Source organism: Hippocampus guttulatus, chromosome 5 (assembly GCF_054856545.1).
Source record: "Hippocampus guttulatus isolate MCC_2025c chromosome 5, RoL_Hgut_1.0, whole genome shotgun sequence".
NCBI lineage: Eukaryota > Metazoa > Chordata > Actinopteri > Syngnathiformes > Syngnathidae > Hippocampus > Hippocampus guttulatus.
The window spans coordinates 4,129,560-4,144,699 of NC_141265.1; the positions used below are offsets into that span (position 1 = coordinate 4,129,560).

General features: G+C 43.4%; 1 protein-coding gene across 4 annotated transcripts in view; it reads right to left on the bottom strand.

The window, feature by feature from the left end:
• Nucleotides 1–795: 795 nt before the first annotated feature.
• kat6a (K(lysine) acetyltransferase 6A) overlaps nucleotides 796–15,140 on the bottom strand; it is a 40,013-nt gene continuing 25,668 nt past the window's right edge. For 3 of the 4 annotated variants that reach the window (XM_086110576.1, XM_086110577.1, XM_086110579.1), the window contains 11 exons: nucleotides 14,168–14,484; nucleotides 13,892–14,004; nucleotides 11,761–11,876; nucleotides 11,315–11,456; nucleotides 9,322–9,483; nucleotides 8,513–8,606; nucleotides 8,122–8,353; nucleotides 7,507–7,702; nucleotides 6,690–7,421; nucleotides 6,296–6,557; nucleotides 796–6,195 (listed from right to left, as the gene is read on the bottom strand). In XM_086110576.1, coding sequence (XP_085966702.1) covers nucleotides 2,831–6,195; nucleotides 6,296–6,557; nucleotides 6,690–7,421; nucleotides 7,507–7,702; nucleotides 8,122–8,353; nucleotides 8,513–8,606; nucleotides 9,322–9,483; nucleotides 11,315–11,456; nucleotides 11,761–11,876; nucleotides 13,892–14,004; nucleotides 14,168–14,484 — 5,731 coding nt within the window. In that variant the 3' untranslated portion in view covers nucleotides 796–2,830. The remainder of the gene's footprint in view (nucleotides 6,196–6,295; nucleotides 6,558–6,689; nucleotides 7,422–7,506; nucleotides 7,703–8,121; nucleotides 8,354–8,512; nucleotides 8,607–9,321; nucleotides 9,484–11,314; nucleotides 11,457–11,760; nucleotides 11,877–13,891; nucleotides 14,005–14,167; nucleotides 14,485–15,140) is intronic. The other variant, XM_086110578.1, reaches the window with a different exon arrangement.

The following is a 15,140-nucleotide window of genomic DNA, read 5'->3' on the forward strand; positions in this document are numbered from 1 at the left end:
ACCAGCAAAGACAACTTTAATAAGTGGTGTATGACGTTTTCTTTTCCCCTTACCCAAATTGTATCCCTCACACGTCTCTATCCTTATGCATTTCATGTATGCGGCTGTGTATTTTTAGGCAACGATTGAAATTTGGTGTTACACTTTATATAGTATATCCTCCTGACTACCAGTAGTTCAAATTTGTCCTCTGTAGAGGACATTTGTGAACCTAAATATCTCCCACCCAGTGCCTCCAATCGCATTAACTCCTTTTGTTACTCTAAGGAGGACATTCTTTCCAATGATACCAAATTTGTAGGGGTTAGAAAAAGTAAGAAAATGGCTTCCCTCAGTGCAAGCACTTTATGGGAAGAGGAAAAGTAATACTTTTTATCAAGCACATTTTGTCTTGAAATGCTGTTGGCATTTTAATTATAAGACTCTTATGAACACGTTAAAGTGTTGTTTGAGTTGTTTTAAGTGTATTTGAGCCTGTTTAAAAAATGTAGTGGGATTTAAAAAAAATTCTTTTGGAGTAGTCCAATTACTTCGCATAGATTGGGGAATATCAAAATAAATGTGATTGGACAACATTTTTTTTCCTGGTAGTCAGGAGGATATACTGTAGGTACTGTATCAAGACGCCCCTGCGGTTGATTAGTATAAGTATAAAACAATTTAGGACAGCATGGTGTGAAACAAACATCCCTTAGTAGCGATTCTAAAAGTAGTAGCCCGGGACTCAGAATTATGAGTAATTAGAATAAATAAATATAAACAAAATCACCTAAAAAATTTCAACAGAAACATGAATGGCTCAACATAATTTATTTTCATTTTATGTTAAAATGTACAGAGTTGTTTGAAAGTACTTGCTAAGAAAAGGGGGTGGGAGTGGATAAATGTAAATACATACAGGGACAGATTAGAGAGTTGAGACCGCTGAGCACAGCACAGCACTCAGCCAAACACTCTATTTATTTTGCACTCTCTTAGCATACAACGAAACATGTACAATTCCAAAGGATACAAAAAGGGAAGCGATATAAACAGACAGAAATATACGGAGCTTATTTTTACATGCCTCTTTAATGTAAGGAAGTCATCCTATACACACATAAGTAAAAAAAAAATGCCAAGTGACCTTTAGATATTTGTAGTCCTTTTGTTTAAAATAGCATCAATATACTACACAAAGATAGAAAAACTCTAGAGGTGAGATGGAATGGAAAGGTTAAAGGCATCTTATAGTCACTAAAAGTGAGTAGATTTTTTTTTATCATTTTGAATTTCATATTAATTATTACCCAAGAGGTGAGCTAAAAATATGCAGTGTTTTTGTCCTGAAACAGAAGAGAGAAAAAATGACAGTACCAATAACAATGTCAGAATTTCTTTTTATATTATAGAAAAAGAGTCAGCTTAGGTCATAATAGAAAGCTGCCCAGTCTGATAAAATTCAGAAAGAAAACAAAGTTCAGAACAGAACAATAGACACAAAAAGTATGCAATGTCAGGTCTTTAAGAAAACGAAAACGCCTCTTTTGACTTTGAATACTGGTACATGGAGCAACAAGGTGAACCGTTCCACCCGCGCCATTTAAACACCATAACCAACAAAGATCTGACCCTGCTTTCATACGAGTGTGCCTCTATGTGTGGGCCAAGCCATGCACTACACCAGGCCTTTAGGTATACGTACACCCTTTATAAGGGCTAACTGTCTACCGCAGTATCTCTAGCAAACACAGAAGTTGAGAGAAAATAAAATGCATATATAAAAAAATACAAGTTTAACAGAATACACATTTCAAAAGCAGATACCTCAACCTCTTTGGGTCTTTAACACTTGAGGGAAAGTCAGCTAATTGTTAATCAAATCACCTTAAAACAGCTCAATGGAAATCTCACTGTTTGTTCTGAATTCTTTAACCACAAAAAAAAAAAAAAATTGACATTGCACACCAACTGTCAGTGGAGTGTGGACAAGAATAGCTGAAAGTTGTACATTCCTGGGCTAGCCATCTTATGCAAGAGCTAGCCAGTATGTGTCTATGCCTGTGTTGCTTGATAATGGGAGATGCCACAATATTTACATCTTAACTTGTCAAAGTGGCAGAAAACTGGAACATAATGCTACTATTGGATTACAAAAAGACATTGTTGTCTCCTCTGTGTCTATGCAGTGTTTTTGGTATGATGTCATCCATCCAGGAAGAAAGAAATATGAAGAAACACCTTGAAGACAGGAGGGCCCCGCTGGCCAGGCTGGCCATGGAGATGTTGGGGTCTTTGTGAGGACCCAAGAGGGTGTGCCACCATTTCAAAATGCCACAAATATAAAGACTGAAGCATATAAGAGGCCAGACTGCACACAGATATTCCAAAACAAAACAACAAAAATAAAGTTCAACATTGTTTAACAAAACAAGAATCCACCAACTATGTCTCTTTTTTTTAAGGTAAGGCTTCCTATGTCAAAAGATTGTGTGCATGGTTGAATATATTCAGATAACTGTCTTTTGCATTTGCAATCCCTCAAAGCAAGATCAGAATCAATCCCGTATTGTCCTTTTCTGTGTAACTTCCTCGCGCCATCCTCTTTTCCCCTCTTCAAAGAGGAAGAGTAGACATTTGGGCCAGTTCTCCTGGTCTGCGTGGGCCTGGCGCGGTCCACGTACACACCTTGCCTATCTTATGAGAAATGGGCAAAATGATTACAGAGAAAAACAGGAGGCCCCCGATTTCCATTCACTTGCACTCTTGGTGCCTTCCGCAGCACTGTAGAGTGTGAACACGACTGATGCACATTTAAAGTACGGCGAGAATCAGCCTTGGACCTATGTCTTCATCTGCTCATGTAGGGTGACTGTTTTGGGACACCGGCATAGCTATGATGGGAGGGGCCTGTATACATCATATTGCCATGGTGGTTTGGCTGCATAGGCTGCTGGGGGTAACCCTGCCCTCCCATCATTCCCATTTGCATTTGCATGGGATACTGAGCTGTCTGATTCATGTAAGGAGGATTACCATGGTAACCACTGTTCATCATTGGTTGGGGCATTCGGTATCCAGCTGACATGGGATTGAGTGGTGTCATGTTCATGGAATTGTATGGTGCCGGCGTTGGCATGAGGTTTGGCATCATGCCTCGTTGAACAGCCAAGGTGCGAGGTGTGCCTTGCATGGCCACAGCCCCCGAACTGCGTCCATAGAGCTGCTGCTGGTGCGGGGCTGGGGCCAACTGCTGCGGGGCTTTGGACCGAATGGATATATGGCCTTTGACAGTGGCCATTTGCCCCTGCAGTCGTTGTGTGTGGGGTGGTGGGCCCAGACTGATGTTGGTGGTGGGCATGTTGCATTGCAGCTGCAGGGAGCCCAAGTTCATGGAACCAGAGCTAAGGTTAGGGGGTGGGGTCATTGTGGGCTGTCCCTGGGAGAGGGGCGCGTGGGCAGAGGGTGCCAGCCCAGGATTAGATAGTGAAACACTGGTGGCATAAGAGGTGACAGAGGCTGAGTGAGAGTACGGCATGGCATGTGGATCCATGATGGTGTTTGTAAGCTGCTGGAGTTTGGCCAGGCTGAAGGTTGCAGACGGTTGGGGGTACACCCCTGTGCCAAAGTCCTGACCCATACGTTCATACAAGGTACGACCACTTCCCCCGACCCCACTCTCAGGAATCTCCATAATCATGGGAGTGGAGCCAAAGCCATTTCCCATGCTACATTGGGACAGGGACTGCTGTTGTTGCTGCTGAGGAGGTGGGGCTGAGGGTGGAGGCTGAGAGTTGGGGGTTTGCTGCTGCTGAGGCGGCTGCTGCGGAACCTTCTTTTGGGATGACTGTGGCTGTTGCTGATTCGTGCTGGGAGGCCTCTCAATGACACCACAGCTCTGGGGAGACTTAATGCCACAGCTAGGGGTGTTAGATGGATGAGGAGGAGGTGGGGGTTGGGGGACAGAATTGCCAACATTACTGGCTCCGGGACCACTGTTGGGACCCGGTCCAGTTTGCTGGATGAGGCCACAGCTTCCTAATCCGTGCTGATTTCCTCCATTCCCCGTGGAAGATGCTAGACTAGCGGTTGGCACGAAGGAGCAGCTGTTGGACTGCGAGGAGGATGGAGTGGCCGAGCTAGAAGAAGAGGTAGCAGATGACGAAGCTGAAGAAGCACCTGCCACAGACATTCCACCTCCATTACCCCCATTACCCGTTCCATTGCTACCTCCACCCATTGTCGAGTCATAGCTGCTGGGGTTATCATAGTTCTCTGTAGTGCTTTCGATACTACCCAAGTCACTGAAACCACTGTCAACCACCTGCTGCGAGTGGTCTGACACAGATGGGACATCCATCATAGGAGATGTCTCCATGTTTTGCTGGGAAGGTGCAGACAGAGTACTGGGATGTTCTGGGGTGATCTGTGTGTACCCACCACCGGTTCCACCACCTGCTCCAGTGGGGCCAGGAGTCCCACCCCTTTGGCCCACTGCTGTTGTGTCCATGATGGCCGAGGACAACCCGGGACTGTTCACGGAACGCACTGACTGACTGGGCAGTGGGGGCATTGCAGGATTAGGCAAGGGGCTGCTATGTTGGGAGGCCCCACAGTCCTCCACTAATGCCAGGGTCTCCTCCTCGGCATCCCCCGTGTGGCTGTAACTCTGTAGTGTCCGGCAGGCAGCAAGTGTCTCTTCACAGTCCTGGTAAGCCCCATGGTGAGGCTCAGTCTCTTCATCTTGGGCTTCCCCTTGTGTCAGAGACTGCACTGCCTGGACTGTCTCCAAGTCGAGTTCATTGGAGTGGTGATGTGGATGTTGTGAGTGATGGTGACTCAGCTCCTCTTTGAAGTCAGAGTGCTGATGAGAGTGGGATTGAGTGTGTTGGGGTTCAATCAACAGTGCTACATTTTTGTCCTCCGTCTGCAAAGGCTGCAGCTCCATGGGCTCTGACGGAACAGACATGGCCGTAACAGTTTCCACAGCCGCGGCAGCCGCAGCAGACTCCTCCTGCTCTCTACGCCGCCTGTCCTCCTGCTGTGGATCAGCGGAGGAGGACCGACACGTTGACTCCTGCACCTGCTCTTCAGGGTCCTCCTCCTCCTCCTCTTCCTCCTCCTGTTTGCTGACATAGTCCCGGGCCATGCTGTTCTCCATGCCTAAAAAAGCCTCTCCGCCTTGTGGTTCTTCTTTCACTGGAGGGGAGCTCGCATGGGAAGCAGGCTCTTCCTCCTCATCTTCATCCTCCTCCTCATCAGACTCCTGACTTTTACGTTTTTTACTGTTGTTGCTTTTCTCCTCTAAGTGTCCATCGCCTTCATCATCTGCATCATGGTCCTCACTACGCCGGCTTCCTGAACCTGGGGTAGCTGCTGCTCGCCTCGACAAATCAAGATTACCATGGCCCTGGCTCTCAAATTCCTCTTCTTCCCTTTCGTCTTCCTCATCAATTTCTTCTCTTTCGCCAGTATCAACATCCTGAGGGCGGAAATGTTGGGCCCTAGGCCCTAGGTTGGATGAGGAGGAGGAAGTGGCCAAAATGGGGCGGGAGAGTGGACGGATAGATTTGTTCTCCTCCCAATTTCTCTCTGCTTCCTCCTCCTCCTCCTCATCATCATCATCATCATCCTCCTCCTCCTCATCATCATCCTCTTCTGCGTCGTCTGGTTCAGAGTTGAGAGGTGGCCTTGGAGCAGGTGGGGGTGGTTGACGGAGGGTAGGGTTCCTGGGTGGCCTTCCTCTCCTTTTTGGTAAGTTCTGCTCGACAGGAATCGGGAGATAATCGTCTTCGTCAGAATATTTTTCTTTGTTATCTAAGATGGCTCTTGAAACACGCTTGCTGTTTCGATCTGTTGAAAGCGGCTGAGGATCTTTGTCTAACTGCTGCTCCAGCAGTCTTTGCCTCTCCTGCTCTTGCCTCTCTGCTTCCTCTTGGGCACGCTGGAGATACCAGCTCCGAGGTTTCCGGCCAGGCTTCATCTTGATTTTGGGAGGTATAGGAGCACCACTTGCTTGACTTTCTGCAGCAGCTCGCTGGTTGGCTCCACTTCCAGGTGGTCTTCCAGGTCCCCGTTTCTTCCAGTGCAGTGGTTTACGGCTCTTTCCCTTAGGCCAGCCTTTCTTCTTCTTGACTGGGACCTCAGGATTGGCGGCTTGATTTGCCGAGGGACCTGATGGCAATGCAGCCCTAGGGTTCAGCATAGCAGTAAGATCTAAAATGACAAAAAATAAACAGGTGTGAAATACAGCATGAGAGACATCCATGTATAAATACAAAATGATCAGAGAATCAACAAGGTCCCCAGAACCCACCATCTTCCTCTGAATCGGAGAGGTTGCAGTGTCGACCCCTTTTGGGAGCAGGGTCTGACAACCTAAGTACTGAGTGAGCAGGTGGGTAGCGGCGCAAGGGGTGACCCAGGTTTGTCTCCTCCTCCAGCCTAGGCATGGGCCTCTCTGTGTCAGAGTCGACAAAGGGTTCGTCCAAAACCTCTGTGGTCTCAGAAATAGTCTCTGTCACCACGCTGCTGTGTGGGTGGCTACGCTTGCGAAAACGACGCTTTCTCAACGGCTTCTGGGCAAAGCAGAAAGGAAATTGAGTTTACAAGTTTATGCTTCATTTATAGTTTTACTTCAAATATTCCGAACTAAATTTCTATTATTGTAAACTTGTCACTGAGAATAAATATGAGCACTTTCTTTGTACCTTGCACTTGAGCCCCATAGCTGGCTTTGTGAGTATGGGTGGAGAGCTTGCCCTGCTTTCCTCATCATCGTCATCCTCCTCGTCGTCGTCTTCTTCTTCTTCTTCGCTACTATCACTGAAGCCACTCTTCCTGATGAGAGGAGAATCATTCAGCCTGGAAACCCCAGGAAGCTGTGCCAGCCCCTCACTCGGTTCCTCCATCTGTCTGGGTTTGGGGCCTCTCTTTTTCCTCGGAGGACGCCCTCTTCGGGTGGGAGTTATGGTGGGGTGCCGAGCCATGTCTACTGTGTGAAAGCTTGTTGACTCTACTTTTCTCTCTGGTGAGAATAGGGAGAGCGGGCTGGTTGCGGAGCCAATTTTTCCTTCATCTGTCCTTTCATCATCCTCACCCTCTTCTTCCATTGGCCGCACCTTAGGTGGCCGCCCAACTCGCTGGCTATCCTTAACTGCTTTACCCCAAGGCCAGTTTTTGGGTGGGCGACCGCGGGGCCTGCGTTCGCCATTTGCTGCCAGAGGTGGACGTTGTGGCTGTGGGGCAGGTGGACAACAAAGTGGAGGGGATGTTAGAGAACTTTGGCTGACAGGAAAACCGAGGAAGCCTTTTCTCTCTTCTTCTTCTTCCTCCTCATCATCATCCTCCTCCTCCTCCTCATCTTCTTCTTCTTCTACCTCCCTTTTCTTTGCTTGACGAATGTGCCAAGACATTGATGGTAGCTTGTGACTTGGTTTGATCTATTTAAAAACAAGAAGCAACAGATGTCACGGCTGGTTCTCTGAGAGTGCATGGTAATTGTGTAATAACTTGTCATGTGCTTACCTCTTTGCGGTCATCCACAGTTTGTTCTTGATCATCCTCTTCATCTTCATCCTCATCAGCATCCGAAACCACGGTGTTGGTTACAATCACAGGAGTCCAGCGGAGACACTCTGGGTCAACTTCTAGCTGTCGTGGTCGGGTCTTGAGACGAGCTATATGGTTATCTATCAGCTTCTCTCGTCGCACCAGGACAGTCCTGACAAGGAAAACGTCATTACAATCCTGCATTCTTATTCATTGTCATGTTAATGACAGTACAATACTCCTCCACTTCATTACCTTCCAAAGCAATCTCTGTAGTAAACCCACAACCTTTTTCCCGCTGTTTCATTATTCTGAAAATTGTGTTGTATTCTCTTTCTGCAACTTCGTGAATTACATTGTGAGCAATATCCCCATGTAAGTAACAACTATTTCTGGGACATTTTAGGGCCATGTCAAAGGGCAATGTATGATCTTATGATAACATATCAAGGTTTATTACAATTAACAATTTCTTACGGGCGAACCGTAAGAAATTGAGACTGCCTGACAATTTTAAGGACAATATCTGACATGAAGCTAACACATACATTGTGCCGATGTACAGTATGTTTGAAGATTCCGTGCTCTAACCTGTCTCCTCGTTGCTCAAGCATGTTGAGGCTGTGCAGGGTTGTGGTGATATCCTGGGGGCAAATCCCGGTCAATTTGCTGAGCTGTCTTATTGTGATCTGCCGGTCATGGACCCTATGGAGGCACTCGAGGACCTCACTGCGCCAATAGGCCATGTAGGATAGCCGGCCGAGGTCTGAGAGAGGCTTCTCTGGTGATCCAGGCTGGCCCTCACGTTTAGATAGCAAGTAGCCTGCAAGGAGGCACATGGCAAAATACATGGTGAATTCAAAGAAAAGTATTGCTTTCATAATTCAGATAGAGGAACTAGCAGCTTCTCTGTCACATGTTTGTGTCAAGATAGCCAATCACAGTTGCTTTGTGTTTATGTGCAACAAGGAGAGATTATTACTGAAATCAATAAGAAAGCGCCCATAGCCCTTTCGCTGGTACTGAGGAAGAATCATGATGCATGATACGTTGTATTTCTGCTGGCAGTGTTTCTCCTGGAAAGACACAGACATATTCCACCATTAGAGAACGATAATAAAAAACGGTCACTTGTTAGTAGGCCTCAGTGGGGACCGCTAAGTTTGATGTTAATGTGTAAAATGTTCACGTGTTAAATCACTAAATGCTCTGTTTTGATTGCATACTGGCATTTTAATTGATGCACTTGCAAGGAACAAGTCGCAAGCACCTGGGGAGTTTGGTATGAAATGAACACATTATGCATGCATTATTAAATTTGTGCCTCCACGGTGGACACTTGCATCACTGGTATGTTATAAGATATGGTAGTTGTATGACAACAATGTAAAAAAGTTGTATTGAAAGTAGGGGTGCACTGATCCCGATTTTCTGGCCGATCACCAATCTTTACAATGCCTGAGCTGCCGATACCGATTTTTGCAGATCCAATTTTTTCCCCCCATAATTAACGGGCATACAGCTTCAATGTTTTAATCTTGTCTTATTGTAAGACATTGATCTTTACCTGTGAAATGAAACAAACGGGTTATTTTAACTGCGAATGAATTACTTCTCTCAAATAAAAATGAAAAGCTTATTTGTCATCTCACAGCCGCAGGGAGATGAGATCGGTGGAGAAGATCGGTTTTATTTTCAGGGATCGGCCAATCACCGGTGCCACAACATGAGGGAAATTGGCACCGATATCGATCTTAATCGGTGCACCCCTATTTGAAATGATAGTTTTACCTTAGAAAAATAGCCGACAAGGTGGCAACCTTTACTGTCATTCTGTGTGAGGACATAGAAAAGGAAGGGCTCCACGTCGTAGTAGAGGGTCTTGTGGTCGAGGAAAAGTTTGGCCAGCAGGCACAGGTTCTGGCAGTAGATTGTGCTCACATTTCCATCGACCTTTCAAAAGGATTAACGAGAGAACAGTTGTGAGTGTTAGAAAACAGAAGATTTCCCTCATGATGCCTGTTCACCCACTGAACACTATTCTAGGGAAAAGTCACGTGCTGTTTTCAATAGTATGGAACAAGTGAAGGGTCAGGAAATGACCTCAACTGAGTCTCAGAAGAGATTGTGCGATACAAAGGGATGGAGGAATGACAAAAAAGCTGTCAGATCAGGGTGACTTAAGTTTTATCCTTCCGTGTGAATGAAACTAAAGAGAAGGTTTTTGGAAACAGCATAACATAATATGAAAAAATTAAAACTGATAGGTGTAAATGTATATCATAAATTCTATGTTATATACATACTCTTACATACATATATTCATAGCCCCTCCAAAATTACTTGAAGGGCCAGGTCACTTCCTTCCTTTTGATTGTGTATTGAATTCATTTGGGTTTCAAATCAAAAGATCAACATCAGACAAAAGTTCAGAATCCCATCTTTTATTTCATGGTATTTACATTTAGATATGTTAAACGACTCAGGACAGAGCACCTTTTGTTTGAGCAAAAGTATTGTTATATGTGCCTCCCTTTTAGATTGATTGCTTAAACATTAGATAGGGCTTGTTTTTGCCTTGGGGTTACACTTGTGAAAACGGTATTTGCTGTTAAGCAATCATGACGACCAAACCGCTCTCTATGGGAGAAAAGCAAACCATTTTGAAGTTGAGATGAACAGGGAAAATCAATCAGGGATATTGCACAAACATTGGGCATAGCCAATATAACAATTTGGACTGTCCTGAAAAAGAAAGAAACCACATCTGTACTGAGCAACAGACATTGAACAGATTGGCCAACGATATCAACAGCAGTTGATGTCAGAAACCTTGTGAGAGCTGTGAGGAAAGATCCAAAGATAACAGTCAGTGACATCACTGCCAACCTCAACAGGGTAGGAGTGAAGGTATCACAATCCACTGTTCAGATCTTAGACTGACCAAGTTTATCAGTGGACCTTAATCCGTTAGAGCAAGTGTTTTATCTCCTGGAGATGAAAGTGAAGGGAGAAACCCCCAGGAATAAACAAGAACTGTAAGAGGATTCAGTAAACCCTGGAAAAGCATTTCAAAAGAAAAAAGCAACAGTCTGGTGGAGTCAATGGGTTGCAGGCTTGATGCAGTTATTGCAAGCAAAGGTTATGCCACCAAATATTAACTCATTCACTCCCAAAGACGTTTTTAAACGTCTTTTCAGACTTGGTTCAGAATTGGCTGGTACTGAATGAGTTAAATGTTATTCACTTCAAGTTCATTTAATAATTATGTCCCAGTACTTTTGCTCACTTGAAAAGAGGATGGCTTCAAACAAACCTTTGTCCTGAGTCGTTACAACATCAAAATGTAGATACCATGAAAAAAAGCCTGCTCTTCTGAACTTTTGTCTTCATATTCATATTCATCATTCCATCTGAAACCCACATGTCTTCAGTACACAACAAAAACAAAGGAATTGACCTTGCCTTTCTAATAGCTGCTGTGGCTTTTAATCAGGTGTGTTTTGCAGTCCGGAAATTACTGTAATTGCATAACCATGAATACAGCCATGACATTTTCCGTTGCACGAAATCCTTTGTCATGGTGCAAGTGATATAGCTGGAATGTTCTAAAGATTGATTAATCGGTCAAGAGTTAATTGCTGGTCATTTACAATCGACATTGGCAGACAATTAATTATGTGAAGGGAGAGAAAAGAAATAGACCTAGTAGCGATGACAGCGGTGCATCTGTCTATAGCAGGGTCATCCTTCGCAATGCTGACTGTCAAGTATTAGTGTGTACCTCAAATACAGAGACGTCATCTTTCCTGTAAATCTCATTAGCTGGAGGATGGAACCAGTTGCATTTCTTCAAGTGCTGGTAGAGGATGCTACGGCTCTTCATGTAGCGCAAGCAGAATTCGCACAAGTACAGTTTGGGTAGTCTAAAAAAGAAATTTAAGGTGTAATATGATCAAAAGGGTCAATGTATTTTTTTTAATTCTCACAATATTTTACAAGTATCACATGAGCATTTTTTGGCAATCTACTGAAAAAAATACTGCATTAAAAAATGGCAGAGCTTCGGTGTTTAGTCATGTTAGTTTGCAGAATATACTCATATTCCAAGAAATCATAGTTCATGGCTCAGCATTCAAACAAAACTAGGGACACCAATATGAACAACACTGTGTAAAAAGAAGGGACTTAAATATGGGTATTGCAAATACATTTGTATCTTTTCCGTACCTGCTGTACTCCTGCGGGTAGGGAGAAGAGTACCACGTCTGGATGTCAAACTTTCCAAATTCAATGACTGATGGACATCGCATCTGAGGATCTGGTGGACCTGTAACCCCAACTTTCTATAAAGGGTGACCAAGGGTAAGGAAAGAAGAGAACAAAAGGCAAAGGTTACATCCTGCACTGCAGGTAGCATGAACACAATACTGTGTGTGCACAAAATAGAAAAAAGATTAAACGGGGGCAATAATGAACAGCCTGGCAACTGAATGTGAAGCCAATGAGAAGACATTCCTTTATCAGTGCCGGACACAAGACTGACTCTCATCAAACTGTATTAAGTACTTATCTTGGCAATGCCAACAACACTACTACATCTACAGCATATATTTTTTCATATTCCCTGTATGCTGGCTGCTGATGACAGTGCCTTTTTGTATTTTTTCACCCCCCGCCTCCCACCCCCAAAAAAAACAAATCTGCTCCACCAGTCCATACCCAGCCCTAACCCAAATTAGGTCTGGGCAATGAATTGTAACGTAATCATGATGTCAATTTGGGATTTTCATTATCATAAAATCATTAAAATTGGAAGAAAAAAAACGAATAATATGCCGAACAACACAGGGTATGTTTACAAACTCCTATCTTGTGAAAGCATTCTGAAGGCACCATGTTGAGCATGTCACGAATGTTATTCTTCCCTCCCTGAGTGTGCTTACAGTTGTTGAATGAAATCCCAGCTAGCGTGAAATGTAACACTAAACACGCAACAAAAATTATTACACACATTGTATATTTGAATATAAGAAATACTCTGTTTTACAAACATTATTAGTGCTAAAACACTAGTGGCCGATGCTAAATCCTATTGATGGACAGAAAATTAGCATTGACTTCCAGATGTGATATGCCTTCAAATAATGAATATTCACACACAAACGATGCGGTAACACATACTCATCAGTAATACAATACTCAAAGGCATATTCTTCCTAATCTGTCAAGAAGTTATATTTGTAAAGGAAGGCCCAGAATCTGCCCCGTGACCTCGTAAGGAAAAATTCTCATGTAATTCCTTCTTCTTGGTTCTCTTTGTTTGTTGGTGGTCTTGTCCCCAAATAAAATTGTGATTCACTGAACTTGTCTTTGAGTATTTAAGTTAAAAAAAAAAAAAAAACTTTATTTGACAATAAAGTTGTACTTGATACTTGATTTAATACAACAAGTACGAATTACAAAAACTAGGGTCGAAAAAAAAAACATGCGAAGCGCTTGATCAAGCGCCCGTCTGAGTAGAGCAGGAAGTCGAGTGACCCTGCAATCCCTGAAACAATGGTTAATTTTGGCTGGTAGCCACTTTTTTTTCCAGGAGTCGCCGCTACTTGTTCGCATTATGTGTTTCATTATGATTGTCATGCTATTCGATCAGTTTTAACCAACAGCTAGTGTGTGTGGCCGAGTGCAGCATGTAAGCCATTGCATGACATCCATCCATCCATTTTCCGAACCGCTTAATCCTCACTAGGGTCGCGGGGGGTGCTGGAGCCTATCCCAGCCGTCTTCGGGCAGTAGGCGGGGGACACCCTGAACCAGTTGCCAGCCAATCACAGGGCATTGCATGACATTTCTAACTTAATAAAGTTCAATCATGATGACGTTTGTCTTTCCTATTTAGCGCCGCGTGTGTGTGTGTGTGTATACATATATATATATATATATATATATATATATATATATATATATATATATATATATATATATATATATATATATATATATATATATAAAATTCAAAATATTTTTATATTTATTGCGATTATATTAATATATTCTTAATTTATCTTGTCACTCATTTATTTTCTGTTTGATCATTTTAAGTTTAAAAAAATTTAAATCTAAGAAATATTGTGATGATTAATCATGATTTCAATATCAATCAAAATAGTTGTGATTATTTTTCCCACCAACTGCCCCGACCCTAAGGTATCTCTTAACAGCAGGTGTAACTTCAGAATATACTGTACATGAGTCTGTTCTTCTACTGGTGGTCCCGTCATATGCTTTATCTCGTCTCCACTTATCCCATCTCTGGCAATCATTCTACAGTTGATATATTAGCTCATCAATTGGATACCTGTAACGCAAGCTCCTGAATGTGTCTGAACAGCTCAATGTCTTTTTCTGTTAGATTTTCGTGGCCAGGTAGTCTGTCGTCCTCATCGCGCCAGTCGCTGCCTTCTTGATTGTCTGACGGTGGGGAGGGAAAAAGTAAAACCATATGGAAAATTAAAAACTCTATATGAGACACATTAACAAACCTTTGAGGTTTCCTTTAAGACTCAAGAAAACATCATGTATGGAAGACATTACACAGATTACAGATTGCTGAAGATGAAAATATTCAACGTACCCGCCCTGTCGTCTCCATCTCCCTTCCGATTGGCTTTCTTTCTGATGCGACACTGTTCCGAGTAGTCCACCACTTCCTGGCGTGCCTTGCGACCCTCAGGCGATGGTGTAAAAAATTTTGTTAGTGCATCGATTAATCCCTTGGTCTTGTTGTTGAAGCGAAGGCTGCTTTGTGTCAGGTCGTCATCGTCCCGCATCGAGAAAAGTAGTCGGTCATCACCAGGGTAACCTTCGCAAGAGGAGCTGGACGAGGAATTGGCCGAGGCCGAGCGCTTCCGCCGAGCTCGGCCACCCAGTTTCTTGAAGGGTCGCCCTGGCCTGGGTAGACATTGATTGGGTCTAGTTACAATTTTTGTCATGTAGTCAGAAGATCCTGTCTGTGAAATTCGCTATCAATGGCCTTCATTTACTAACTGTGTGTACGAACCGACAATTACTTTCTGTAACTGTGCGTCTGCACCAATTTGTGGGCACAAGGTGAGTGAGATGGAACCAACAATGTGTGAATCATCAATATTTTCGTACTTCAGTTTGTTGTGCAGGTTCTGTGTTTCAGCAAACTTTCCAATGATACAAACTTTTGGAAAAAAAAGGATAAAGACTGAGAACATTATGAACGCTTTGGAGCAGGGGTGTCAAACTCATTTCACATGGTGGGCCACATACGGCCTCGGTAGATGTCAAATGGGCCGGACCATTAAAATGATACCATACTTTGCTATAAATAACCAAAACAATATGTCTTTCCTTTGTTTTTGTATAAAGAAGCACAAGAACATTAGGAAAATTTGGAAATTTAATGAACATTTCTTTTACAAAACATTTCATGAAGCACCTTACATTTCCTTCGACAAATGTGCAATTTACTTTTATCATTCACATATATGCATTGCAACTGATCCCACTGATGGTACAAACTTTAACAAGTAATTGGTCTTGAAAAATATAGTAATGCACTTTAAGATTAAAGGAGA